Source organism: Scyliorhinus canicula, chromosome 13 (genome assembly GCF_902713615.1).
Source record: "Scyliorhinus canicula chromosome 13, sScyCan1.1, whole genome shotgun sequence".
NCBI lineage: Eukaryota > Metazoa > Chordata > Chondrichthyes > Carcharhiniformes > Scyliorhinidae > Scyliorhinus > Scyliorhinus canicula.
Genome location: NC_052158.1, coordinates 1,746,111 through 1,773,957, shown reverse-complemented (window position 1 = coordinate 1,773,957; position 27,847 = coordinate 1,746,111). Strand labels below are relative to the sequence as shown.

General features: G+C 51.1%; 1 protein-coding gene across 1 annotated transcript; it reads right to left on the bottom strand.

Annotated features, from left to right (window-relative positions):
• Window positions 1–17,256: 17,256 nt before the first annotated feature.
• LOC119976286 (cobrotoxin-b-like) lies at window positions 17,257–27,797 on the bottom strand. The gene is made up of 3 exons (XM_038816703.1): window positions 27,689–27,797; window positions 20,360–20,467; window positions 17,257–17,918 (listed from the first exon to the last, which is right to left on the bottom strand). The coding sequence occupies exons 1-3, from the start codon at window positions 27,735–27,737 to the stop codon at window positions 17,719–17,721; spliced, it is 357 nt and encodes a 118-aa protein (XP_038672631.1). The 5' UTR covers window positions 27,738–27,797; the 3' UTR covers window positions 17,257–17,718.
• Window positions 27,798–27,847: the final 50 nt, after the last annotated feature.

Here is a 27,847-nt window from a genome sequence, read left to right as displayed (position 1 = left end):
GAGGCAGGAGGAGGTTCTGGGAAGGGAGGTGGAGAGGCAGGAGGAGGTTCTGGGAAGGGAGGAGGAGACGCAGGAGGAGGTTCTGGGAAGGGAGGAGGAGACGCAGGAGGAGACGGTTCTGGGAAGGAAGGAGGAGAGGCAGGAGGAGGTTCTGGGAAGGGAGGAGGAGAGGCAGGAGGAGGTTCTGGGAAGGGAGGAGGAGACGCAGGAGGAGACGGTTCTGGGAAGGGAGGTGGAGACGCAGGAGGAGACGGTTCTGGGAAGGGAGGAGGAGACGCAGGAGGAGGTTCTGGGAAGGGAGGAGGAGAGGCAGGAGGAGGTTCTGGGAAGGGAGGAGGAGACGCAGGAGGAGACGGTTCTGGGAAGGGAGGTGGAGAGGCAGGAGGAGACGGTTCTGGGAAGGGAGGAGGAGACGCAGGAGGAGACGGTTCTGGGAAGGGAGGTGGAGAGGCAGGAGGAGGTTCTGGGAAGGGAGGAGGAGAGGCAGGAGGAGACGGTTCTGGGAAGGGAGGTGGAGAGGCAGGAGGAGGTTCTGGGAAGGGAGGTGGAGAGGCAGGAGGAGACGGTTCTGGGAAGGGAGGAGGAGACGCAGGAGGAGGTTCTGGGAAGGGAGGAGGAGACGCAGGAGGAGGTTCTGGGAAGGGAGGTGGAGAGGCAGGAGGAGGCGGTTCTGGGAAGGGAGGAGGAGAGGCAGGAGGAGGTTCTGGGAAGGGAGGTGGAGAGGCAGGAGGAGACGGTTCTGGGAAGGGAGGAGGAGACGCAGGAGGAGACGGTTCTGGGAAGGGAGGTGGAGAGGCAGGAGGAGACGGTTCTGGGAAGGGAGGAGGAGAGGCAGGAGGAGGTTCTGGGAAGGGAGGAGGAGAGGCAGGAGGAGGTTCTGGGAAGGGAGGTGGAGACGCAGGAGGAGGTTCTGGGAAGGGAGGAGGAGACGCAGGAGGAGACGGTTCTGGGAAGGGAGGTGGAGAGGCAGGAGACGGTTCTGGGAAGGGAGGAGGAGAGGCAGGAGGAGACGGTTCTGGGAAGGGAGGAGGAGAGGCAGGAGGAGACGGTTCTGGGAAGGGAGGAGGAGAGGCAGGAGGAGGTTCTGGGAAGGGAGGAGGAGACGCAGGAGGAGGTTCTGGGAAGGGAGGTGGAGAGGCAGGAGGAGACGGTTCTGGGAAGGGAGGTGGAGAGGCAGGAGGAGGAGGTTCTGGGAAGGGAGGTGGAGACGCAGGAGGAGGTTCTGGGAAGGGAGGAGGAGAGGCAGGAGGAGGTTCTGGGAAGGGAGGTGGAGAGGCAGGAGGAGGTTCTGGGAAGGGAGGAGGAGACGCAGGAGGAGGTTCTGGGAAGGGAGGTGGAGAGGCAGGAGGAGGTTCTGGGAAGGGAGGAGGAGACGCAGGAGGAGGTTCTGGGAAGGGAGGAGGAGACGCAGGAGGAGACGGTTCTGGGAAGGAAGGAGGAGTGGCAGGAGGAGACGGTTCTGGGAAGGGAGATGGAGACGCAGGAGGAGACGGTTCTGGGAAGGAAGGAGGAGAGGCAGGAGGAGGTTCTGGGAAGGGAGGTGGAGAGGCAGGAGGAGGAGGTTCTGGGAAGGGAGGAGGAGACGCAGGAGGAGACGGTTCTGGGAAGGGAGGTGGAGAGGCTGGAGGAGGAGGTTCTGGGAAGGGAGGAGGAGACGCAGGAGGAGACAGTTCTGGGAAGGGAGGAGGAGACGCAGGAGGAGACGGTTCTGGGAAGGGAGGTGGAGAGGCAGGAGGAGGTTCTGGGAAGGGAGGTGGAGAGGCAGGAGGAGACGGTTCTGGGAAGGGAGGAGGAGAGGCAGGAGGAGACGGTTCTGGGAAGGGAGGAGGAGACGCAGGAGGAGACGGTTCAGGGAAGGGAGGAGGAGAGGCAGGAGGAGGTTCTGGGAAGGGAGGTGGAGAGGCAGGAGGAGACGGTTCTGGGAAGGGAGGAGGAGAGGCAGGAGGAGGAGGTTCTGGGAAGGGAGGTGGAGAGGCAGGAGGAGGTTCTGGGAAGGGAGGAGACGCAGGAGGAGACGGTTCTGGGAAGGAAGGAGGAGACGCAGGAGGAGACGGTTCTGGGAAGGGAGGTGGAGAGGCAGGAGGAGGTTTTGGGAAGGGAGGTGGAGAGGCAGGAGGAGGTTCTGGGAAGGGAGGTGGAGAGGCAGGAGGAGGTTCTGGGAAGGGAGGAGGAGAGGCAGGAGGAGACGGTTCTGGGAAGGGAGGAGGAGAGGCAGGAGGAGACGGTTCTGGGAAGGGAGGTGGAGAGGCAGGAGGAGACGGTTCTGGGAAGGGAGGTGGAGAGGCAGGAGGAGACGGTTCTGGGAAGGGAGGTGGAGACGCAGGAGGAGGTTCTGGGAAGGGAGGAGGAGAGGCAGGAGGAGACGGTTCTGGGAAGGGAGGAGTAGACGCAGGAGGAGACGGTTCTGGGAAGGGAGGAGGAGAGGCAGGAGGAGACGGTTCTGGGAAGGGAGGAGGAGACGCAGGAGGAGACGGTTCTGGGAAGGGAGGTGGAGACGCAGGAGGAGACGGTTCTGGAGTTGGAGAGGGCCACCTCGGACCAGAGAGAGAGGATGGTAACTCTGGAAACCGAGGTGAAAAGGTTGGTGACGTCCCAGGGGAGCCCCAGAGGGAAAGTGGAGGACCAGGAAAATAGGTCCAGACGGCAGAACGTTGAATTAGTGGGTCTGCCAGAGGGGATAGAGGGCAGAGACCCAACTGGCTACATCGCCCAAATACTGGGCAAGCTAGTGGGAAGGGCACAGGCCGCTTCGATCCAAGCCCCAAGCCGGGGAGCAGACCAGAGCGATTATCGCAAAGCCGCACCGGTTCCAGGACAGGGAAAAAAAATCCGAAAGTGGGCCCGGCAAACGAGATGGGAAGGGAAGAACATTCCCTTCAGGGCAGCAGGGTAGCATGGTGGTTAGCATAAATGCTTCACAGCTCCAGGGTCCCAGGTTCGATTCCCGGCTGGGTCACTGTCTGTGTGGAGTCTGCACGTCCTCCCCGTGTGTGCGTGGGTTTCCTCCGGGTGCTCCGGTTTCCTCCCACAGTCCAAAGATGTGCGGGTTAGGTGGATTGGCCATGCTAAATTGCCCGTAGTGTCCTAAAAAAAGTAAGGTTAATGGGGGGGTTGTTGGGTTACGGGTATAGGGTGGATACGTGAGTTTGAGTAGGTTGATCATGGCTCGGCACAACATTGAGGGCCGAAGGGCCTGTTCTGTGCTGTACTGTTCTATGTTCTATGTTCTAACATTAGGGTGTACTAGGACATTGGGGCGGACCTGGCAAAAAGGAGGGCTGAGATCAACAGGGACAAATCAGCACTCCACAAAAGTAAGGTGAAATTTGGGATGTAATTCCCGGACAGGCTCTGGGTAACATTTAGGGGGAAGGAGCTGTACTGTCACACCCCAGCGGAGGCTGAGGAGTTTGTTAGATCGAAGAAACGAGGGGAGGACAAGCCGCAACAGCCATGAAAGCCACGGGGACGGAAAAGAAAGGAAGGATCGGAACAAAGAGGGGAGGACAGACCGTAAACAGAGACAGTAAGATCATGAAGTGCGCGCATCTGTTTTAGGTTTTACGCGGGACTGTGCTGCCTCGGGGGGGGGGGGGGGGGGGAGAGAGCAAGGGAAGTGAGGGTGAGAAAAGTGGACAGGAGGGCGATATAAGGGCTAAGGGGAAGGTTAAACACGGCCAGAGCAAGGTAAGTACTGGGAGGGGGCCCACCGTGCGAGCGAGGAGGGCCGGCACGGGAGGGCAGGAAGAAAGGAGGGCCACGGTGCGCCTCTCAGGGGCGAGGGAGCGCCTGGCACAAAGAGCGGGGGGTCGGGCGGGGCAGAAGGAGGGGGTGAAGAACACGGGGGTGGAGGCAGAGGGACGGGGGCTGGGTGTGGGGGAGAGGAGTCGGGGGGAGAGCGCAGAACAAAAGAGAAGCTAAGAGGAGGGTGAGATGGAGAAGCAGTACAGACACAGGCCTCGGCGGGCAGGGAGCAGGGCGAGGAAACAAGATGGCGTCGCAAACAGCCACTCGGGAGGGCGTCAGGACGAAGGGAGACTCCGGTGCGCAGGGGCGCATCCACCAGGTAAGTATGGGTGATCCCACAGGACCGGGTCGGGGGGGTCAGAAACCCCCCACCAGGATTGTTACCTGGAATGTGAGGGGACTCAATGGCCCAGTGAAAAGATTCAGAGTCTTCGCCCACCGAAGAAGCCTAAAAGCCGACATAATCTCCCTACAAGAGACGCATCTGAGGGAGAAGGACCGTCTGCTGGTAAGGAAGGGCTGGGTGGGACAGACATACCACTCATGCTGCGGGACAAGGGCTAGGGCGGTAACAATATTAATTAGCAAAAGGACGAGGTTTACAGAAACCAAGACAGACGGACCCAGGGGGACGGTACGTCATGGTCAGCGGTGTCCTGGAAGGGGCACACTGGTATATGTGTGCGGTCCCAACTGGGATGACACAGTATTCATAAAGAAGACCATGACGGAAATCCTCAACCTTGACACACACCGACTGATTATGGGGGGGTGACTTTAACTGCGTGCTGGACCCACTGACCGACCAATCAAACCCCAGAACAGGGAAAACGTCTGCATGGCTAGGGAACTCGGAGCATTTATGGAGCAGATGGGGGCGGTGGACACATGGAGGTTCCTGTACCCGGGGAGAAGGAATTCTCATACTTTTCACAGGCGCACAAGGTATACACCCGTATCGACTTCTTTGCAGTGGGGAAATCGGTGCTTCCGGGGATCACGGGAACTGAATACTCCGCAATCGTTATCTCCGACCACGCTCCACATTGTATGGATGTGAGGTTGGAGACAGGCCGGGCCCAGCGCCGCACGTGGAGGCTGGACACGGACCTCCTGGCCAACAAGGCTTTCTGTCAATAAACATCGCAGGCTATAGGCGACTACGATAGTAACAACCAAAACGGGGAGGCCTCACCCTCCACGTTCTGGGAGGCACTGAAGGCCGTGATCAGAGGAGAGATCACAGCCTACAAGGCAAGTAGAGATAGGGAAGAGAGGGTGGCTAGGCAACAACTGGTGGACTCCAATCTGGAAGTCGACAGAAAGTACTTCGAGGCCCTGACCGTAGAGCTGCTGGCGGAGAGGAAAAAGCTGCAAATGGACTTTAACCTGCTATCCACTAGGAAAGCAGTGTACCAACTCCACCAGACACGGGGGAACCTTCTACAAACACAGAGACAAGGCTGGCCTCCTATTGGCTCACTAGCTGAGAAAGCAGGCAGCCACAAGGGAAATAGCGCAGGTAAAGGATAGCCTTCCCCGCCTGCATGGAGCTGATGCTCTCCATGATTTCTCCCAGGTCTATTGGTGCTTCCAGCTCCCCCTGTCAGTCTTCCCCCCACCACTGGTAGTTCCAGTCTGCCGAGGAACTGTTTCATTAACGCGTCCCCCTTGTTTGTGCTAGCGATCGAACCCCTGGCGATAGCAAAAAGCTGGAAGGGAATCCGGAGAGGAGGCAGAGAGCACAGAGTCTCACTCTATGCAGATGACCTGCTCCTCTATGTCTCGAAGCCATAGGAGGGACTGAAGGCAATACTGCAAATACTGAACGAGTTTGGAACCTTCTCGGGCTACAAACTTAACCTGGGCAAAAATTAGGCATTCCCAGTGAACCCAAAAGGGGGAGGGACAGAGCTGGAGGGGCTCCCGTTCAAAACGTCCCAGAACAGATTCCGTTACCTGGGGATCGAAACAGCCAGAGACTGGACACAGATCCACAAGTGGAACCTGACCAGCCTGGTGGAGGAAGTAAGAGACCTTCAACGGTGGGGCTCACTCCCACTCTCCCTGGCGGGAAGAGTGCAGACGATCAAGATGAACGTACTACCAAGGTTCCTCTTCCTGTTTAGATCCATCCCGATCTTCATCCCCAAGGCTTTTTTTCCAAAACATAGACCGGCTAATCATGGTGTTTGTGTATGGGGGGGGTAAGAACCCGAGAATTCCCAAATCGACACTGCAAAAGGTGCTTGGCTTTACCAAACCTGCAATACTACCACTGGGCAGCAACGGCAGAAATAGTGAGGGGATGGGTACAAGAACCCGGATTAGGTTGGATTCAAATGGAGGAGGCATCCTGTAAAGGAACAACCCTCCGAGCCCTGGCCACAGCAGCACTCCCATCCTCCTCAGCAAGGTACACAACCAGCCCAGTGGTAGCGGCCACGCTGAGAATGTGGACCCAGTTGAGACAGCACTTCGGGATAACCAAAATTCCCCCCCATGGCCCCCTTATGCGGCTATCATAGATCCCCCCCCCAGCCATGCTGGATACCACCTTCAAAAGATGGAGGCGGGACGGTGGCACATTGACGATTGGGGACTTCTACGTAGGGCGCAGACTGGACGAACTGACGAGGAAGTGGGAACTAGCAAAAGGACAGGAAATGAGACACCTCCAAATAAAGCACTTCCTCTGCAAAGAGACAGTAGCCCCACCCCGAGAAACCACACTACTAGAGGACCTGATAGGCACAAGCAGCGAGAAAGGTGTTGTTGCAACCTCACACCTCCACCACGTGGCTAAGAGCTAACCTGGTTCAGTCAGACAGAGTAACCACACTTAAGTTAGCAGAGAGTCGAACTCACAGAGAACTGTGCTAACTGTGAGTTTAGTTCAATAAACCTGATTGAACTAACTTCAAGGTCTGGAGTATCTTTCTGATCTCAGCTGCATCCAGTTGCAGCCAGTGTTAGACCAGTGTACCTAACAGGACAAGCACCACCTTGTCAAGGGGCAATTAGAATCCTAGAATCCCTACAGTGCAGAAGGAGGCCATTCAGCCTATCGGTTCTGCACTGACCCTCTGAAAGAGCACCCGACCTAGGCCCACTCCCACGACCTACTACTAGCAACGAGTAACCCCACCTAACCTTATTGGACACTAACAATTCATCTAACCTGCACATCTTTGCACTGCGGGAGGAAATTAGAGCACCCAGAGGAAACCCACGCACACACGGGGACAACGTGGAAACTCCTCCCAGTCACTGAAGGCCGGAATTGGACCCGGGTCCCTGGCGCTGTGAGGCAGCAGTGCTAACCAGAGTGGGCAATTAGGAGTGGGCAAAAGTGCTGGCCGAGCCAACATCCTGTAAAAATGTACTTAAAAAAAAGTGAAGATGTTGCCTTGAATCCAAAATAGGCTCAGTGGGAATCACGGGGTGACGGTGGGGATGGATTCCTTTGTGAGTGAAGAAAGTTTCCACAGGGCTCAATGTTGGCGCCCTCGCCAGGCTGTATATATTCATCATTTAGACTTAAATGTGGCAATTTGCAGATGACACAAAGATTGGCCGTGTGGTTGATGGTGATGAGGATAGCTGCCGGCTCCGGAATGATATCAGTGGTTTAGAACAGAACAAAGAAGAAAGAAATTTACAGCACAGGAACAGGCCCTTCGGCCCTCCCAGCCTGCACCGATCCAGATCCTTTATCTAAACCTGTCCCCTATTTTCCAAGGATCTACTTCCCTCTGTTCCCCACCCGTTCATACATCTGTCCAGATGCATCTTAAATTATGCTATCGTGCCCGCCTCTACCACCTCCGCTGGCAAAGCGTTCCAGGCACCCACCACCCTCTGCGTAAAAAACTTTCCACGCACATCTCCCTTAAACCTTCCTCCTCTCACCTTGAAATCGTGACCTCTTGTAATTGACACCCCCACTCTTGGAAAAAGTTTGTTGCTATCCACCCTGTCCATACCTCTCATAATTTTGTAGCCCTCAATCAGGTGTTCCCTCAACCTCCATCTTTCCAACGAAAAAAATCCTAATCTACTCAACCTTTCTTCATAGCTAGCACCCTCCATACCAGGCAACAGCCTGGTGAACCTCCTCTGCACCCTCTCTAAAGCATCCACATCCTTCTGGTAATGTGGCGACCAGAACTGCACGCAGTATTCCAAATGTGGCCTAACCAAAGTCCGATACAACTGCAACATGACCTGCCGACTCTTGTACTCAATACCCCGTCCGATGAAGGCAAGCATGCTGTATGCCTTCTTGACCACTCTATCGACATGCGTTGCCACCTTCAGGGTACAATGGACCTGAACTCCTAGATCTCGCTGCACATCAATTTTCCCCAGGACTCTTCCATTGACCATATAGTCCGCTCTTGAATTAGATCTTCCAAAATGAAGTTGAGGTTGAGAAATTTAGTTGAGGCGGCAGAGAATTGGCAAATGGAATTCGATCTGGAGGGAATGCATTTGGGGAGGACAAACAAAGGAAGGGAATACTCGGTAAATGGGACGATATCGAGAGGGATTCAGGAAGTGAGAGAGCTTGGATCGCGTGTCCACGGATCCTTGAAGGTGACAGGACCGGTGGACAATCGTCAAGAAAGCATTCGGAATAATTTCCTTACATGGTCGAGGTACTGAATACAAAAGCAGGGATGATGGAATTGTGGGGTTTTGTGCGCAGTCCTGGTCACCACTTTACAGAAGGACATCATTGCTCTGGAGAGGGAGCAGAGGAGATTTACAAGAGTGTTGCCAGGGCTGGGAAATTGCAGCTATGAAGTGGAATTGGATCAGGCTGAGTTCTTTACCTTGGAACAGAGGAGGCTAAAGGGTGACCAAAGTGAGGTGTTCAAAGCGCAGAGGGGCCGAGACACGATAGACGAGACTTGTTTTCCCTGAGCCAAAGGGTCAATTACCAGAGGGCCGAGATTTAAGGTGACTGGTAGAAGCTTTGGAGGGGACGTGAGGAAATACCTTTCACCCAGAGGGACGTTGGGGCTATGGTAATCACTGCCTGGTTTGATGGTGGAGACAGAAATGCTCTATTCACATTTATTGGACCCGGAGTTCACAGACTCGTTAAGTTCGAGAGCAAAATGTTTCACCTTCCCTCCATCTGAAATGGAAGACCAGTTATTTTTAAACTATCCCCTACTGCAGTTGGTACGGCACCTGCTCCTGTTCCTGCTGCTGTTGTTCCTGCTGCTGCTGGTGTTGTTCCTGCTGCTGCTGGTGTTGTTCCTGCTGCTGTTGGTTTTGTTCCTGCTGTTGTTATTGCTCCTGCTGCTGTTGGTGTTGTTCCTGCTGTTGTTGTTGCTCCTGCTCCTGCTGCTGTTGTTCCTGCTGCTGTTGGTGTTGCTCCTGCTGCTGTTGGTGTAGTTCCTGCTGCTGCTGTTGTTGTTCCTGCTGCTAGTGTTGTTCCTGCTGCTGCTGGTGTTGTTCCTGCTGCTGCTGGTGTTGTTCCTGCTGCTGCTGTTGTTGTTGCTCCTGCTGCTGCCGTTGTTGCTCCTGCTGCTGTTGTTGCTCCTGCTGTTGTTGGTGTTGTTCCTGCTGTTGTTGTTGCTCCTGCTGCTGCCGTTGTTGCTCCTGCTGCTGTTGTTGCTCCTGCTGTTGTTGGTGTTGTTCCTGCTGCTGCCGTTGTTGCTCCTGCTGCTGGTGTTGTTCCTGCTGCTGTTGGTGTTGTTCCTGCTGCTGCTGGTGTTGTTCCTGCTGCTGTTGGTGTTGCTCCTGCTGCTGTTGGTGTTGCTCCTGCTGCTGCTGGTGTTGTTCCTGCTGCTGCTGGTGTTGTTCCTGCTGCTGCTGGTGTTGTTCCTGCTGTTGTTGGTGTTGTTCCTGCTGCTGCCGTTGTTGCTCCTGCTGCTGTTGTTGTTCCTGCTGTTGTTGGTGTTGTTCCTGCTGTTGTTGTTGCTCCTGCTGCTGTTGGTGTTGTTCCTGCTGCTGCTGGTGTTGTTCCTGCTGCTGTTGGTTTTGTTCCTGCTGCTGCTGTTGTTGTTCCTGCTGCTGCTGATGTTGTTCCTGCTGCTGGTGTTGTTCCTGCTGCTGCTGGTGTTGTTCCTGCTGCTGCTGGTGTTGTTCCTGCTGCTGCTGTTGTTGTTGCTCCTGCTGCTGCTGGTGTTGTTCCTGTTGCTGCTGGTGTTGTTCCTGCTGCTGCTGGTGTTGTTCCTGCTGCTGTTGGTGTTGCTCCTGCTGCTGCTGGTGTTGTTCCTGTTGCTGCTGGTGTTGTTCCTGCTGCTGTTGTTGTTGCTCCTGCTGCTGTTGGTGTTGTTCCTGCTGCTGCTGGTGTTGCTCCTGTTGCTGTTGTTGTTCCTGCTGCTGTTGGTGTTGTTCCTGCTGCTGGTGTTGTTCCTGCTGCTGCTGGTGTTGTTCCTGCTGTTGTTGTTGCTCCTGCTGCTGTTGGTGTTGTTCCTGCTGCTGCTGGTGTTGTTCCTGCTGCTGCTGGTGTTGCTCCTGTTGCTGGTGTTGTTCCTGCTGCTGCTGGTGTTGTTCCTGCTGCTGCTGGTGTTGCTCCTGTTGCTGTTGTTGTTCCTGCTGCTGTTAAGAACATAAGAACATAAGAACTAGGAGCAGGAGTAGGCCATCTGGCCCCTCGAGCCTGCTCCGCCATTCAATGAGATCATGGCTGATCTTTTGTGGACTCAGCTCCACTTTCCGGCCCGAACACCATAACCCTTAATCCCTTTATTCTTCAAAAAACTATCTATCTTTACCTTAAAAACATGTAATGAAGGAGCCTCAACTGCTTCACTGGGCAAGGAATTCCATAGATTCACAACCCTTTGGGTGAAGAAGTTCCTCCTAAACTCAGTTCTAAATCTACTTCCCCTTATTTTGAGGCTATGCCCCCTAGTTCTGCTGTCACCCGCCAGTGGAAACAACCTGCCCGCATCTATCCTATCTATTCCCTTCATAATTTTAAATGTTTCTATAAGATCCCCCCTCATCCTTCTAAATTCCAACGAGTACAGTCCCAGTCTACTCAACCTCTCCTCATAATCCAACCCCTTCAGCTCTGGGATTAACCTAGTGAATCTCCTCTGCACACCCTCCAGCGCCAGTACGTCCTTTCTCAGGTAAGGAGACCAAAACTGAACACAATACTCCAGGTGTGGCCGCACTAACACCTTATACAATTGCAACATAACCTCCCTAGTCTTAAACTCCATCCCTCTAGCAATGAAGGACAAAATTCCATTTGCCTTCTTAATCACCTGTTGCACTTGTAAACCAACCTTCTGTGACTCATGCACTAGCACACCCAAGTCTCTCTGAACAGCGGCATGCTTTAATATTTTATCGTTTAAATAATAATCCCGTTTGCTGTTAGTGTAGTTCCTGCTGCTGTTGTTGTTGCTCCTGCTGTTGCTGCTGTTGTTCCTGCTGCTGTTGGTGTTGTTCCTGCTGTTGTTGTTGCTCCTGCTGCTGTTGGTGTTGCTCCTGCTGCTGTTGGTGTTGTTCCTGCTGCTGCTGGTGTTGTTCCTGCTGCTGGTGTTGTTCCTGCTGTTGTTGGTGTTGTTCCTGCTGCTGCCGTTGTTGCTCCTGCTGCTGTTGTTGTTCCTGCTGTTGTTGGTGTTGTTCCTGCTGTTGTTGTTGCTCCTGCTGCTGTTGGTGTTGTTCCTGCTGCTGCTGGTGTTGTTCCTGCTGCTGTTGGTTTTGTTCCTGCTGCTGCTGTTGTTGTTCCTGCTGCTGCTGATGTTGTTCCTGCTGCTGGTGTTGTTCCTGCTGCTGCTGGTGTTGTTCCTGCTGCTGCTGGTGTTGTTCCTGCTGCTGCTGTTGTTGTTGCTCCTGCTGCTGCTGGTGTTGTTCCTGTTGCTGCTGGTGTTGTTCCTGCTGCTGCTGGTGTTGTTCCTGCTGCTGTTGGTGTTGCTCCTGCTGCTGCTGGTGTTGTTCCTGTTGCTGCTGGTGTTGTTCCTGCTGCTGTTGTTGTTGCTCCTGCTGCTGTTGGTGTTGTTCCTGCTGCTGCTGGTGTTGCTCCTGTTGCTGTTGTTGTTCCTGCTGCTGTTGGTGTTGTTCCTGCTGCTGGTGTTGTTCCTGCTGCTGCTGGTGTTGTTCCTGCTGTTGTTGATGTTGCTCCTGCTGCTGTTGGTGTTGTTCCTGCTGCTGCTGGTGTTGTTCCTGCTGCTGCTGGTGTTGCTCCTGTTGCTGGTGTTGTTCCTGCTGCTGCTGGTGTTGTTCCTGCTGCTGCTGGTGTTGCTCCTGTTGCTGTTGTTGTTCCTGCTGCTGTTAAGAACATAAGAACATAAGAACTAGGAGCAGGAGTAGGCCATCTGGCCCCTCGAGCCTGCTCCGCCATTCAATGAGATCATGGCTGATCTTTTGTGGACTCAGCTCCACTTTCCGGCCCGAACACCATAACCCTTAATCCCTTTATTCTTCAAAAAACTATCTATCTTTACCTTAAAAACATGTAATGAAGGAGCCTCAACTGCTTCACTGGGCAAGGAATTCCATAGATTCACAACCCTTTGGGTGAAGAAGTTCCTCCTAAACTCAGTTCTAAATCTACTTCCCCTTATTTTGAGGCTATGCCCCCTAGTTCTGCTGTCACCCGCCAGTGGAAACAACCTGCCCGCATCTATCCTATCTATTCCCTTCATAATTTTAAATGTTTCTATAAGATCCCCCCTCATCCTTCTAAATTCCAACGAGTACAGTCCCAGTCTACTCAACCTCTCCTCATAATCCAACCCCTTCAGCTCTGGGATTAACCTAGTGAATCTCCTCTGCACACCCTCCAGCGCCAGTACGTCCTTTCTCAGGTAAGGAGACCAAAACTGAACACAATACTCCAGGTGTGGCCGCACTAACACCTTATACAATTGCAACATAACCTCCCTAGTCTTAAACTCCATCCCTCTAGCAATGAAGGACAAAATTCCATTTGCCTTCTTAATCACCTGTTGCACTTGTAAACCAACCTTCTGTGACTCATGCACTAGCACACCCAAGTCTCTCTGAACAGCGGCATGCTTTAATATTTTATCGTTTAAATAATAATCCCGTTTGCTGTTAGTGTAGTTCCTGCTGCTGTTGTTGTTGCTCCTGCTGTTGCTGCTGTTGTTCCTGCTGCTGTTGGTGTTGTTCCTGCTGTTGTTGTTGCTCCTGCTGCTGTTGGTGTTGCTCCTGCTGCTGTTGGTGTTGTTCCTGCTGCTGCTGGTGTTGTTCCTGCTGCTGGTGTTGTTCCTGCTGTTGTTGTTGCTCCTGCTGCTGTTGGTGTTGCTCCTGCTGCTGTTGGTGTTGTTCCTGCTGCTGCTGGTGTTGTTCCTGCTGCTGCTGTTGGTGTTGTTCCTGCTGCTGCTGGTGTTGTTCCTGCTGTTGTTGCTCCTGCTGCTGTTGTTCCTGCTGCTGTTGGTGTTGCTCCTGCTGCTGTTGTTCCTGCTGCTGCTGGTGTTGTTCCTGCTGCTGCTGGTGTTGTTCCTGCTGCTGCTGGTGTTGTTCCTGCTGCTGCTGTTGGTGTTGTTCCTGCTGCTGCTGTTGGTGTTGTTCCTGCTGCTGCTGTTGGTGTTGTTCCTGCTGCTGCTGTTGGTGGTGTTCCTGCTGCTGTTGTTGTTCCTGCTGCTGCTGTTGTTGCTCCTGCTGCTGGTGTTGTTCCTGCTGCTGCTGGTGTTGTTCCTGCTGCTGCTGGTGTTGTTCCTGCTGCTGCTGGTGTTGTTCCTGCTGCTGCTGGTGTTGTTCCTGCTGCTGCTGGTGTTGTTCCTGCTGCTGCTGGTGTTGTTCCTGCTGCTGCTGGTGTTGTTACTGCTGCTGCTGGTGTTGTTCCTGCTGCTGCTGGTGTTGTTCCTGCTGGCGATGTTCCTGCTCCTTCTAGTTGACCATGACAAATCGATGACAGCTCGCGAAGTAGGTATCGCAACGTTTTGTCAAAACAAGTTAATGGCCTACTTGAAGACTGCAATGTGGGAGCTGAAACTTCCCCACTGGCCTTGAAAGTCAGAGGTAGCTGGGATGATGTCAGGATACCTACCGAAAATCACTTTTAGGGGATTAACTCCATCCAGTGCACCCACATTCTCCATTCCCTCCATAATCTTCACGTAGGAGATTATGTAGAATTACATGCAGAGTATTTCCTGACCATCCTGCCACACCCATCAACCACAGGGACTGCAGCGGCCCGAGCTGGTGGAAACCAATGCTGATTAAGCCACCGATATCCACATCTTGTGAAGAAATGTAAACAAAGCCTTTGTCCGTCCATTGTACAGACTTGTGTTAAAAATATACATCACCGTTATTACCCCTTGACGAGGACCCAATTTGAAGTTTCCACTTGACTTTGCAGTTCTAAAATAGTTCAGGTTCCTCGCTCATGGCTTTTAGAAACCTTTCCGTTAATTCGCTCTTCGCTGAACCTTTGTGCAGAACTGACTTTTCCGAGGTGAAGTTTGGGCATCCGTATTTGTAGGATGTCGTGTGGCACAGTGGGTAACGTGCCGTGCCTCTGAGCCAGAAGCTGCAGGTTCGCATCCCCACCCCAGGACTTGATGGCCAACGAAAGACCGCTCAGATGACGGCCAAACAGATTGACTATCAGCCTGCAAATATTTCCCGCATGCAATAGCTGGTGGCAAGAGAGGGAGTCTGCTGCTCAGCCATGCAGAGAAGAATGAGAGGAGATCTAATTGAGGTATAAGATGATAAGAGGTAGTGACAATGTAGGCGTGGAGTGGATGCTAACTCTCGTGGGAAAATCTAGAACGAGAGGTCAGAGTTTTAGGATGAGGGGTGACAGGTTTAAAAACCGAGATGAGGAGAAACGACTTCTCCGAAAGGGCGGTGAATCTGTGGAATTCGCTAACGCAGAGTGCAGAGGATGCTGGGACAGTGAGTGAATTGGAGGAGGAGTTGGACAGATGTTGAATTGGTTATGGGTTGAAGGGTTATGGAGAACGGGCAGGATGATGGAGTTGAGGCCGAGGAGATCAGGCACGATCGTATGGAATGGCGGAGTGCGATGGGGGGGGGGGGGGGGGGGGGGGGCTGAATTGCCCAATCCCGCATCTAGTTCTTATTCTTGATCTGGAGAGATCCAATTGGGACTCTGCAAGTTTAACTTTTTGCACTTTGGTGTAGGTGGCGGATCTGTACAGTAAAGTTTAAAATAAAATCTGTCCTTTATTTAAAATTACAAACCAATTGATATGAAAGATGTGACATAAAAGAATTGTTGCGAATCCTGAAAATAAATACACGTGTACAGTTTATTTGACTTCAGCAGTTATATTTTTTATGAGATTAGCATCAGACAGCTACCATAAAATACTTACCATTGTCAACTATATTAATTTACAAAGAATCTTCTAAATTATATCGATAAAACAAGCCAGTTCAACCTTTGTGCACTGTGGTTTAATCAGACAAATTTTAGTCAAAAAATGTTAATTTTCAACTGGAACATGCGAGACCTAAAAAAAACTAGTCTCCAGTCGTCAGTAACAGGCGAGCTTTGTGTTTGCTCACGTTACCACATCCTTGGATAATGGTGTAATGTCGTCAAATTGAGTCTACTACAAACTCCCGAGTGTCTTCGTTCAGGGGGATGGTTTTCTGCAGGTCTATCTACCTTTCTTTGCACTGGTCAATGAACCCACCCACCAAAGTTACAGAGCTATCAGCTGGGGCTACCTTCCATCCTATTGGGGGAACGGCTGCCTGGAAAGGCCCTTTGGAGGTGTCTTTCCAGCGGTTGGCAGTGAAGTTGAAGCAATACCCCACACCTTACCTACAGGACAGGCATCGCGGTTGGAAAGGCAATCGATGACCTTGCCTCGAGCGACTATTACTAGGCCTTCAACGGGTGATCCGGCAAAGGTTCTGTTCAGGCTGCAATGGGCAGAATTCCTCCAATAGCTCAGGGTGGTGTCAGACATGTCCCTATGACATGACGGGGGGGGGGGGGGGATGGAGCAGGCAGGAAGGAGAGTAGTGGTAGGTGTAAGACTCAGCAAAGGTCCCCCCCCGCCTGTAATTGATGGGCAGGTCGTAGCAGAATCCGGAGCAGGTGATCCGCCTGCTCATTATGCCCCCTTGCCCTCAGGATGTTCAGACCAAAGTTGTCCCCAGCTCTTAGCTGTGTATCTGAAAGATTCCATTCGTCACCACTGCACATAATTGACATTCTTTAAATGAAGGGGGAATGACATAAAATTGACCACAGCGAGACGGCATTATCTAACTGCCCCTGCCTTGACTGTACCGGTTCGTTCTCTTCAACTGAAGGGCAGATTTAGCAAGCAATCGTAAACAGTTGAGTTTATCTTTATGAACACAGACAGGAAATGGTGTTGAAACAGAAATGGATAAAAACCAGGTGAAATGAAACAGAGCTAAATTGTCCACCTACCAGCTTTAGACCCTGAAGCTGGAGGATAATCCCGGAGCCTTGAATTCAAATTCCTGGGCCTCAGGTGGGGACTGCTACAGAAAACCTACTTTGCAAAAACACTCAACGACGTTCTGTTTATCAACAAAATAGGGCTGACAGTGAAGCAGCTGGGCCGATTTGCAGGGTCGTGTCAGGATTATTACGGATGCTTCCCTGTTCTTGCACCTCTGGATGTTTTACAAGCTGGGCATTGGGCTGGAAAGCCTGTAAAATGTATATTAATGAATGGGGAAACAAGGCACCATTCGCTCAGGCTACACTATCCTCCGTAGCTGAACATCGCCCCCCAACCCCCCGACACCTGTATTAAATCCAATAACTGGAGATGGGGGGGGAAGGGAGGGGGAGAATGCAGGACAGGCAATGCTTTGTGGTGTTACTCATGGGGATTTCTTCCCAATCTGTCCCGCACCATCCAAATAGGAACATTTTGGAGATTGACATTGCTCCGTGCATTAATTTTAGAATTCCATCAAGGATCGAGTTCCACTGCTTGCCATTTTAATGCTGGTATTTTTAAAAAAAAAGAGTTTGTAAAATGTCATAAGGTGGGCCTCAAAGGAATTTCACATGATCGTGTCAGCCACTGTTTTCAAAGAAATAGCATTAAAGGAGAATCTCTAACCCGGATATCGGAAGCCAGGTGAATCACCTTCAATGCCTCCCTTCAAATTTGAGCAGCACTCACTCCGCCCTTATTTAAGCAGTTAAACTCACATTTTCCACAAAGTTCTTTGTGCCTCTGTTATTCAGAGTGTGCTCTATCGAGGGGATGGAGTGAGCTGCAAACAGGAACTCAGCTTAGACTATTGACCTGTGACACTAACTATAACATTTTTTAATGGTGGGAGGGCAGAATTGTACAGTCCCTGTCATGGTAAAATGCTGGCGGAAGAGGCTGTGAAATTCTTTTTTGTTTTATACATTTAGAATACCCAATTATTATTTTTTTCCCAATTGAGGGGCAATTTAGCGTGGCCAATCCACCGACCCTGCACATCTTTGGGTTGTGGGGGCGAGACCCACGCAGACACGGGGAGAATGTGCAAACTCCACACGGACAGTGACCCAGAGCCGGGATCGAACCTGGGACCTCGGCGCCGCAGTCCCAGTTCTAACCACTGTGCCACGTGTCGCCCCTGTAAAATTCTGCCCAGAGATTCAAATTAATTTTCACACTGACCATGTCAGATAATATTCAGTGTTGTGTGGAGCAAAAGTCAAGTGTAATTTGCCTAAAAGTGCTTCTAACACCTTTTCGATGTAGGTAGGGATGCCGCAGTTGTAACTGAACCTTGGAAGGGTCATGAATGGCCCTATAATCTTTTTTCATACAATTGGATTGGCTGGCTATCTACGACAAGAGGGCACACAATGAATAACCAGGGGCAGCTGTGGTGGGCTATCCCTCATAATATTCAGGCACTTCATTTTTGTTGGCATTGCAACATGAACATGAGGACATATATTCATATTCACATCTATGGCTAATCGGTATTCTTAGAAGTAACGATGGCAGTACCATATGAGTTCACACGGTGCTATGAACAGCCGTGGCGCTACAGAAAACATATCAACCAGCCAAACAGCAAAACAGAGGCCATTGCAAGTGGCATTTTCACATCATTGCTTCCATTGCACAAGTTGCTGTCACAGCAAAATGTTCTCAAGGTGACTTTCAAGCCTGCAAATTCGTCAACGTGTGTTTTATCACATAGCTTCGGCGCAGTGCAACCACGACTTGAAATAATATTTTTTCCTGCCGGTAAAGAGAACACAATTATCCACATTCAAAGTCATCGCAGACAAGTCGGGAGCAAAATCTTACGATCAAAAGCACAAACACGCTCAGAGAAGACTTGCATTTACATCGCATCTTTCACCACCACCGACCGGATGCCCCAAGTGTTTTATGGCCAAGTGTCATAGTAACGTAACGTAACGTAGGGAAAACATGGCTGCCAACGTGCGCACAGAAAGATTCAAAATAACAGCGATAGTGTTCACAGACTGCACTGTTATCATGTTGATCAAGGGGGTTAAATGTTGGTTAGGACACCGGGGGAACATGCCTGGTCTCCTCTGAACTAGCACCAGGGGAGATTTTATGTTCCCGACGTGCATTGTTTCAGGATCATTGCATGGAAATTTGCTTTGAAAAATACTGCAATAAATTACGGCCTCTAAACCCAATCAGACCATACAAGACTCGGAAAAAACAATAAGACTGAAAAAAGGTATAGTGGCCAAAATTTTCCAGCTGTTCCGTCGGTGAGATCTTCAGGCCCGGTTGGCGGTATCTTCCGGCCCTGCTTGGGGTATCTTGTGGTGTCTTCCAGTCCCATCAGCAGGATCTTGGATTGGATTGGATTGGATTGGATTGGATTTGTTTATTGTCGCGTGTACCGAGGTACAGTGAAAAGTATTTTTCTGCAAGCAGCTCAACAGATCATTCAGTACATGGGAAGAAAAGGGAATTAAACAAAATTCAAGAAAATACATAATAGGGCAACACAAGATATACAATGTAACTACATAAGCATTGGCATCGGATGAAGCATACAGGGTGTAGTGTTAATGAGGTCAGTCCATAAAAGGGTCATTTAGGAGTCTGGTGACAGTGGGGAAGAAGCTGTTTTTGAGTCTGTTCGTGCTTGTTCTCAGACTTCTGTATCTCCTGCCCGATGGAAGAAGTTGGAAGAGTGAGTAAGCCGGGTGGGAGGGATCCTTGATTATGCTGCCCGCTTTCCCCAGGCAGCGGGAGGTGTAGATGGAATCAATGGATGGGAGGCGGGTTCGTGCGATGGACTGGGCGGTATTCACGACTCTCTGAAGTTCTTTGCGGTCCTGGGCCAAGCAGTTGCCATACCAGGCTGTGATGCAGCCCGATAGGATGCTCTCTATAGTGCATCTGTAAAAGTTGGTAAGGGTTAATGTGGACATGCCGAATTTCCTTAGTTTCCTGAGGAAGTATAGGCGCTGTTGTGCTTTCTTGGTGATAGCGTCGACGTGAGTGGGCCAGGATAGATTTTTGGTGATGTGCACCCCTAGGAATTTGAAACTGCTAACCATCTCCACCTCGGCTCCGTTGATGCTGACAGGGGTGTGTACAGTACTTTGCTTCCTGAAGTCAATGACCAGCTCTTTAGTTTTGCTGGCATTGAGGGAGAGATTGTTGTCGTTACACCACTCCACTAGGTTCTCTATCTCCCTCCTGTATTCGGACTTGTCATTATTCGAGATCCGGCCCACTATGGTCGTATCGTCAGCAAACTTGTAGATGGAGTTGGTACCAAGTTTTGCCACGCAGTCGTGTGTGTACAGGGAGTAGAGTAGGGGGCTAAGTACGCAGCCTTGCGGGGCACCGGTGTTGAGGACTATTGTGGAGGAGGTGTTGGTGTTCATTCTTACTGACTGTGGTCTGTTGGTCAGAAAGTCAAGGATCCAGTTGCAGAGTGGAGAGCCAAGTCCTAGGTTTTGGAGCTTTGATATGAGCTTGGCTGGGATTATGGTGTTGAAGGCGGAGCTGTAGTCAATAAATAGGAGTCTGATGTAGGTGTCCTTGTTTTCGAGATCTTCTGGCCCTGTTGGCGGGATCTTCCGGCCCCGCTTGGGGTATCTTGCAGCGTCTTCCAGTCCCATCAGCAGGATCGTCCAGCTCTTTCGGTGGTATCTTCCGTTCCTGTCAGCAGGATGTTCCGGTCCCGCCGGTGGGATCTTCCAGTCCTGCTGATAGCGACCACCTCCCCCCCCCCCCCCCCCCCCCCCCCCCCCCCCTGTCACACTGCGGGATCTCCGGTGTGGAGGGAGCGAAGAGTGGCAAACCCTGTTGACGGCTGCGGGACTGGAAGATCCCTCCGCCAGTCACCGGTGAGCTGCAAAACATGTCACGGGATGTCGAGGCGGGGGGGGACCCGGGAACCCACCCAGTGTTTATTATAAATGCATTATATGCATTATAAAATGCATCAAAAGAAGTTCTTTTTCTCCTTTCACAAATCATCCCACACCAGGTACCGTTTCCCAACCAAGATAGCAAGTACATGACCTTATATTGGTCTAAACCAAGTTCCGAAACGGCCGACGGTGATTCATAACTTCCCCTTCTCTCCTAGGAGGAATAAAACTTCCCTGGGAGTGCAACTGTTGGGAATTTGGTGAACCTACGTTCAAGTTTTCAGATAATTGATTCTTACTTACTTATTTTCCCAACTTTTTTGTAGCATTTTTCATTACCATTACAGATGATCGTCTCCATCTTACAATTTAAAGGACTTAAAGTATTCTGGTAGCACTTCAGACTAGTACCTGTTTGTAAAGAACATAGAATCAATTCATTAATTCAGCTTCCAGCCTTAAACTTGTTCAAGGCAAAGGTTTCTTTTTTTGACAAAGAATTCACGCATTCGTCAATGAAGAATTTGACTGACAAGATTACAAGTTAGATCTGGACAGGAGCATCGGAGAGGTTTATTGATAAGCTTAGCGAACAGAAATAAAACTGGGGGATGTGAGCTTGCCCGAGCACTCGTTCACTCGCCATCCATTTCCATGGTGTGAAAAAGCGAAACAATTATTATCGAGTACAGAGGGAATTTTGTTCACTTAACCATTCAAATCCATTATCCATTTTCATTATTGCATCAAATTTGGCACGAAGCTAATGATGGGATGCAAACTGGATTGCAATGACAGTGCTGGAAGACTGGTCAGAGAGATACTATGGATAAGTTGTTCAGTTGAATTGCACATATTTTGGTGCAGTCTGACACACCTTTTGAATTTAACAATTAACACCGTTCAACAATTTGCCTTTCGGAATCTGGGAAGCTATCGGCCCATTCTGAATTACAATTATTTTAACTGGTTCGGAAACGGGACCTGAACAACACCAAGAGCTGGATTTGTTCGCCTTTCTCAAATTTTCCCACAATTCCCAGGTCACAAGGAGAGCTGGTCGTGCAGAGCAAGAGAGCCTCCTTGACGTGCAGCAAATAGCATGAACAAGTCTGTGTTCCGCCAAAAGAAAGCGGCAGAGTTGTGGGTCTAAATCCAAGCAGAGTATCCTCAGCCGTCAGGCAGAGCTATCAAGGTTTTGATGCCACGGGACTTTGTGAAAGGGGATTTTCAACACTCATGCGAATTAAATCAAAGTATTGTCACTGTATGCGCGTTGAAAATATGTCTGACTGAAATTGCCGGCAATTTCTCCCAACCTCAGGTGCTTATGCATCAGCAAACAAGGCAACGCACAACATTAACGGTAAGTAAAAAAAATAGACGTATGTTTACTTGTAATGTATAATTATACTGATTTACCAAATGAGTGGTCACTATAGGGATAGTTAAAAAAGTAACTGCCTGGATGATACGTAAAAGGTTGGTGAATCCGAATGGGGCGACCAACAGAAGTTTGGGAATCATTGCCCTGTGACATGATGCCTATACTTTCAAATACATTTCACAAGGTACTTTATATGAGTCTGCAAGCCAAGCACCAAACTAGTGGGTTCGCAGGTCACCGATGCTCCGTTTGTCTGGGAAGTTGACTATATAAACTTTGAGCTGGACCAAGGTTTCTCAGCCATCGCCAGGAGGGCCCAGGTCCAATGGGTAATTGATGGCAGGCAGGTTGCCTTGTGCTCACCGGGGCATCAAGGTGAACGTTGAACTCGTGTGTGACCGCCTCCTCCCAGGGAGCGTGCATGACAGCTACATCCTGAGATACCCAGAGATCCTGGGGGCCTTCGAGGACCACCCCAGGATGATGGGTTAGCTCTTGGGGGTTAAGGGGTACCCGCTGAGGTCCTGGTTGATGATGCCAGTGCGGAGGCTGGAGACCGGGGCGGAGACCCAATATTACAAGGCCCATGTTGCTACCCGTGCTGTCGGTGAGCAGTGTATCGGATTGCTGAAAATTCCGTTCCGATGTCTGGACCGCTCTGTAGTAAGCCCCCCCCCCGAGGGTCTCTCGCTTTGTGGTGGCTGCTGTGCCCTTGTCCGTCAGCTCAACCCCGCTCCCACCTATCCTCCTCCCCCTTCTCCCTCCCATTCGCCTCTTCCCCATTCCCCCTCCCCTTTCTCCCCGTGACTGCCATGTTCCACCCTCCAAGGGTTTGTGTAACCTGACTCCAGGGCGATGGGCCTGTGTCGGCCCTGTCAGCGGGTCACAAGGTGAGTGACGATCACTTGCTGTGAGGTTAGCTCTGGTGCTCCTCAGTTTATGCCAAAGTCGGACTCCTGTCTTTCTGCTGACAGCTCGCTCACACCCACCCCAGAACGGGGTCTGGGTCAGAGGGAGGATTTGATCTTGGACAACTGTGCCCGGAGGTGTGTGGGGGGAGCTGAGGCCAACAGGGGGGTGCGAGTGCAGGCAGGCCCGACATGAAGAATGACGTGACAGGAGGTTTCAGGTGGAGCATATTTTAATTGTGAACATTTGACTTTTGCAATCCCCCTAGCTACAGATACCTGCACTGCCCACTCAGCGATCCTCAATCTTCTTAACCTCACATTGTCTACTACAACATCTAGGTGCGTCCCCACGATGCATATCAGAGGTGGAAGCAGCCTGCTGCTTTTTGTGCCCGGTGGCCTAGGGCGTCCTCTGGAGTGTCTCAGCAATGTCTGCCTGCCTCTGAGACACGTCCCTCAGTGACTGGGATATGCTCTGGAGTGCCTCAGCCATGTCTGCCTGCGTCTGGGGCATGATATCGAGGCCCTCAGCCATCAGTCGTCACAGACTGAGTCACGCCTTGGATGCCACCACTAAACATGCTGACCTCGTGCTCCAGGCTTTCCACTGCAATCACCACCTCAGCAATGTTGGCTTCAGTGCCATGCATTGTCGGCACCATCTCTTGTGCCCGCGGCCTCTCGGACTCCTCCAGTCAATTTGCCCGAATGTCACTGACATCGTCTCCTGAATCTCACGGCCATGTCCCAGCTTCTGCATCAGCTCTGGGATAACCTTATCCAAAGGTTCAGCATCTGACTGGGACCCAGGTGAGGCCTGGGATCCAGCAGACCTCTCTATGACTGCTCATTGCCTTGGATGTTCCTGCCTCCACCTGATGGGGTGCTCACCAGATTGTGCCCCGGAAGCCTGTCCACCAATGTCGCCCACTGAGGTTTCCCCGCGATTTCCAGAGCCTGTTTCTCAGATGGGCTGAGGCCACCGATCTCCGGTACTCCGCCCTCCCGTCTTGGCCCATTCCTATTTCTTATGGGCTACGTTCTCCTGCAGGGACACAGAGAGGGCACTGTGAGCCTCATCGTTGATGAGTCAAGGGGCTCTACAGCAGGTAGCATGCGTGGGCACCGCACCTGGGAATGAAGGGTTGTGCTGGTGGGCGCCGGGGGTTCTGAGGAACAAGCACGAAGATCAGATGTGGGGAGGGTGCGGGGTGTCAGCCTATGATCTGGGGCGGGTGGGGGTTGGAAATTTGAGGGGTGGCAGGCAGAATTAATGCCAGGAGAGAGGTGGTAACTTATCCTTGCAGCTCGGTCTTCTTCCCATAGAGGACGGTGGTCATGCTGTCTACGTTGACAGCTGCTGCCACTGCCTCCCAGGCAGTATTGGTGACCTTTCTGCTGGTCCTCCCACCCCTTGGGGGGAACAGGGTGTCCCGGCTCAAATCCACTGGGTCCAGAAGTCTAGCCAGGTCGGCAACGCCAAAGCGAGGAGCAGGTCTGTGTGGTGCCAAGCTTGTGTGTTGACCGGAGTAAGTGGTGAGGGAGCATTTAAAAGCAGCTCCCCCCTTGTTTGCAATGAGCTGCCGAGGCCCAAGTCTGGCGAATCGGGTGGTGAGACAGCCAGTAATGGCCAGAAGCTTGTGGGGGCTCATTTCCGGCACTGAGTACAGCCATCGAGAAACTCCCTGTCAATCATGTCCAAAATGACACTTGGAAATGTGTCTGTTATCCATGAGTTTTCACATTCTCCCCGTGTCTGCATGGGTCAGCCCCACAACCCAAAAGATGTTCAGGGTAGGTGGATTGGCCACGCTAAATTGCCCCTTAATTGGACAAAAATGTTTGAAAAAGAAATGTTTCCGTTGAATCGCGCCCTCAATTCAAGTAAGTTCATTTGGATGGAAACATTAGCAATGCGCAGACTCCATAACTATGATAAAATGACAAAGGATGAGGTGGAAAGTCACCTAGCGGCCTCAACTCCAAACATATCAAAGCAGTTTGAGGCTGGCAAAGCGCATGCTGATCACACCCTTTTCTCCTCTGCTTCTGCATGCGGCCCATTTGTGAAGCCATCCTGAGACAAGTCACTCATCTATCAGAGACAGAGGACTGCACATCTCGGCTCCCTAGTTCTCTTGCCAGGTGATGGTCTAGTGGTAAAGTCTCTGAACTAGTAATCCACAGGTCCAGGCTAATGTCCTGGGGACATGGGTTCAAATCTATAGGATGGGAATAGAGGGATACGGACACCCGGAAGTGTAGAAGATTTTAGTTTAGACGGGCAGCATGGTCGGCGCAGGCTTGGAGGGCCGAAGGGCCTGTTGCTGTGCTGTACTTTTCTTTGTTCTTTGGGAGATGATGGAAATTCAAGTCAATTAATGCAACCTGGAATATAGTTCGTCTCAAGAATGAAACATAGAAAATAGGAGCAGGAGGAGGCCATTCAGCCCTTCCAGCCTGCTCCGCCATTCATATGATTATGGCTGACCATCCAACTCAATAGCCTAATCCCGCTTTCCCCCATATCCTTCAATCCCCTTTGCCCCAAGTGCTATATCTAACTGCTTCTTGAAAACATACAATGTTTTGGCTTCAACTACTTCTACTGGTAACAAATTCTACAGGTCGATCACTCTCTGGGGAAAGAAAGTTCTCCTCATTTCTGTCCTAAATGGTCTACCCCGTATCCTCAGACTGTGACCCCCTGGTTCTGGACACCCCCATCATCGGGAACATCCTTCCAGCATCTACCCTGTCCAGTGCTGTTAGAATTTTATAGGTTTCTATGAGATTCCGCCTCATTCTTCTGAACTCCAGCGAATACAATCCTAACCGATTCAATCTCTCCTCGTACGTCAGTCCTGCCATCCCAAGAGTCAGTGTGGTAAAACTTTGCTGCATCCTCTCTATTGCGAAAACATACTTCCTCAGATAAAGAGACCAAGACTGCACACAATATTCCAGGTGTGGTCTCACCAAAGCCCTGTATAGTTAGGTCCTGGGTTATGGGGATAGAGTGGAGGCATGGGCTTAAGTTGGGTGTTCTTTCCAAGGGCCGGTGCAGACTCGATGGGTCAAATGGCCTCCTTCTGCACTGTATATTCTATGATTCTATGATAATTGCAGCTAGACATCCCTGCTCCTGTACCCGAATCCTCTTACTATGAAGGCCGACATACCATTAACCTTCTTTACCGCCTGCTGCACTTGCGTGCTTACCTTCAGCGGCTGGTGTACGAGGACACCCAGGTCTCGTTGCACATTCCCCATTCAGATAAGGCCATTCAGATAATAGTTTGCCTTCTCATTCCCCCTGCCATCAGGTTCACTAATGTCCTTTCGGGAAGGAAGTCTGGCCCACATGTGACTCCAGATCCACAGTAATATTGGTTGACTCTGAACTGCCCCCTGAAAAGGCCAAGCGAGCCACTCAGTTGAAGGGCAACTAGCGATGGACCACAAATAGAACAGTACAGCACAGAACAGGCCCTCCGGCCCTCGATGTTGTGCCGAGCAATGATCACCCTACTCAAACCCATGTATCCACCCGATATCCGTAACCAAACAACCCCCCCCCCAACCTTACTTTTTAGGACACTACGGGCAATTTAGCATGGCCAATCCACCTAACCCGCACATCTTTGGACTGTGGGAGGAAACCGGAGCACCCGGAGGAAACCCACGCACACACGGGGAGGACGTGCAGACTCCACACAGACAGTGACCCAAGCCGGGAATCGAACCTGGGACCCTGGAGCTGTGAAGCATTTATGCTAACCACCATGCTACCGTGCTGCCCACTAACGTTGGCCATATCCCGGGAACAATTTTTAAAAAGCCTGACATTCGCCATGACATACCTGGGTGGTCACTCCAGAGGCTGCATGCCAGATATTGCACATCCAGATAGTGTGGGACTGAACTAGGCTAATGGATTACCCTCTGTCCTCTAAAAGGTCACTTGGCAATCTGAAAGGGCAGTGAGCTCACAGGCAGAAAGCCAGGCTTTGCGAACGACGCCAGCAGCCATTCTCATTTCTTTCCTTTAAAATTATTTCTATTTGTTTGCATTTTATAGTTACATTGCAGAGAATATTAAACAGCATATAGAGATCTTTCCAATATATAATATATATAAATGTACAGGAAGAGAATATGATCCCAATGTAAAAGCCCAGGAGGGGAATAAAACACTGGGGTTTGGATATTATTGTTGGGAGCCCTGGTTTAGGGGTCTCCTGACCTCGGCCACTCTCTCTGTGCCGTTCCTATGCTGAGTGTGTCCCCTCCTGGTATTAGAACATACCAGGGGCGCCTATTTGCTCCCTTTGGCTCTCCTGCCTTGTTTGCATTGCATCCTGCTTGTGCTTCCCTCCCCCACTCTCCCCTTCTCCTGCCAGCCCCCCTCCCCGCCCTTTATAACCCCCCCCTCCCTTCTTCCCACACCCCCTTCCCTTTGTTCCATAAGTGGTACCAGTTCCAGTTGACCCCCCCCCCCCCCACCCCCGAGCCCCCGGCCTATTGGTTACTGGTTGTGTACAGGTCTTCCAACATTCTGGTGAATTCTTCCGCGTGCTGTGGAAGCTTCCTCCAATCCTCAAACGGAGAATTTTATTCTTTCCAGTTTGAGAAACTCCGCTCGGTCGGACGGCCAGTCTGCGGCCTTGGGTGGCGCTGCCGATCTCCAGCCGAGCAGGAGTCTCCAGTGGGCCATCAGGGAGGCAAAGACTAGGGCGCCTGCCCCTCTCCCCGTGAACAATTCTGGCTGTTCCGACATCCCAAAGACCGCCACTAGTGGGCACGGCTCCACCCTCATTCCCACAACCCTGGACATGGCCTCACAGAAGGCGGTGCAGTACCCGGTCAGAACATGTGGGTGTGGTTGGCACCGTTGTCGTTCTGATTTCTTTACGACACAATGGCCTCAGTAACCCATCTGGAAGAAATAGTGACAACCTCCCTGAAAACCGGACCAGTAACCTCAGATTGCACATACATATTGATTAACCAAATGCCCCGTAGCAAAAGTACTGAATTTACGAGTCATAGGACTGTAGGATGTCAAGATGAGGGGCAACAGTTTTACTAACAGATCATAATTAAACAGAACGTTTGTTTCTTTTTTAAAAGACCTATTTCCACTATATGTTTAATCGATAGTTCCAGTCATACTTGCTTATGAGTGGGAAATGTAAAGTTAATATAACAATCTTTGATAGAAAATCAATCAAGTCAGCAGTTAACACAACTGCAAACAAATAATCAAATTAAAACAAAAAAAATACATTCTTCAATTTTAATTTCATATTATGTAGTCGGGGAGTTTCTTACCCAGCGTGATGATGTCGAAAAGAAGCAGTAAGATCAAAAGATATTTCATTTTTAGCTTTTTTCAGGGGTTAGAGGGAGATGACGTGTTCTGCAGCTTCAGATCGAACCTGAAAAATACTTGCTGTTAAATTCAGAGTACATACATCGCTTGATGTGGTT

Coding starts and splice junctions, on each gene's coding strand:
- LOC119976286 (XM_038816703.1), bottom strand. CDS start 27,737: ATGAAATATCTTTTGATCTTACTGCTTCTTTTCGACATCATCACGCTG. Junction 20,468..27,688: donor TTTCGACATCATCACGCTGG/GTAAGAAACTCC, acceptor CTTTACAAACAG/GTACTAGTCTGAAGTGCTAC. Junction 17,919..20,359: donor CAAAAAAGTTGGGAAAATAA/GTAAGTAAGAAT, acceptor CTTTACCGGCAG/GAAAAAATATTATTTCAAGT.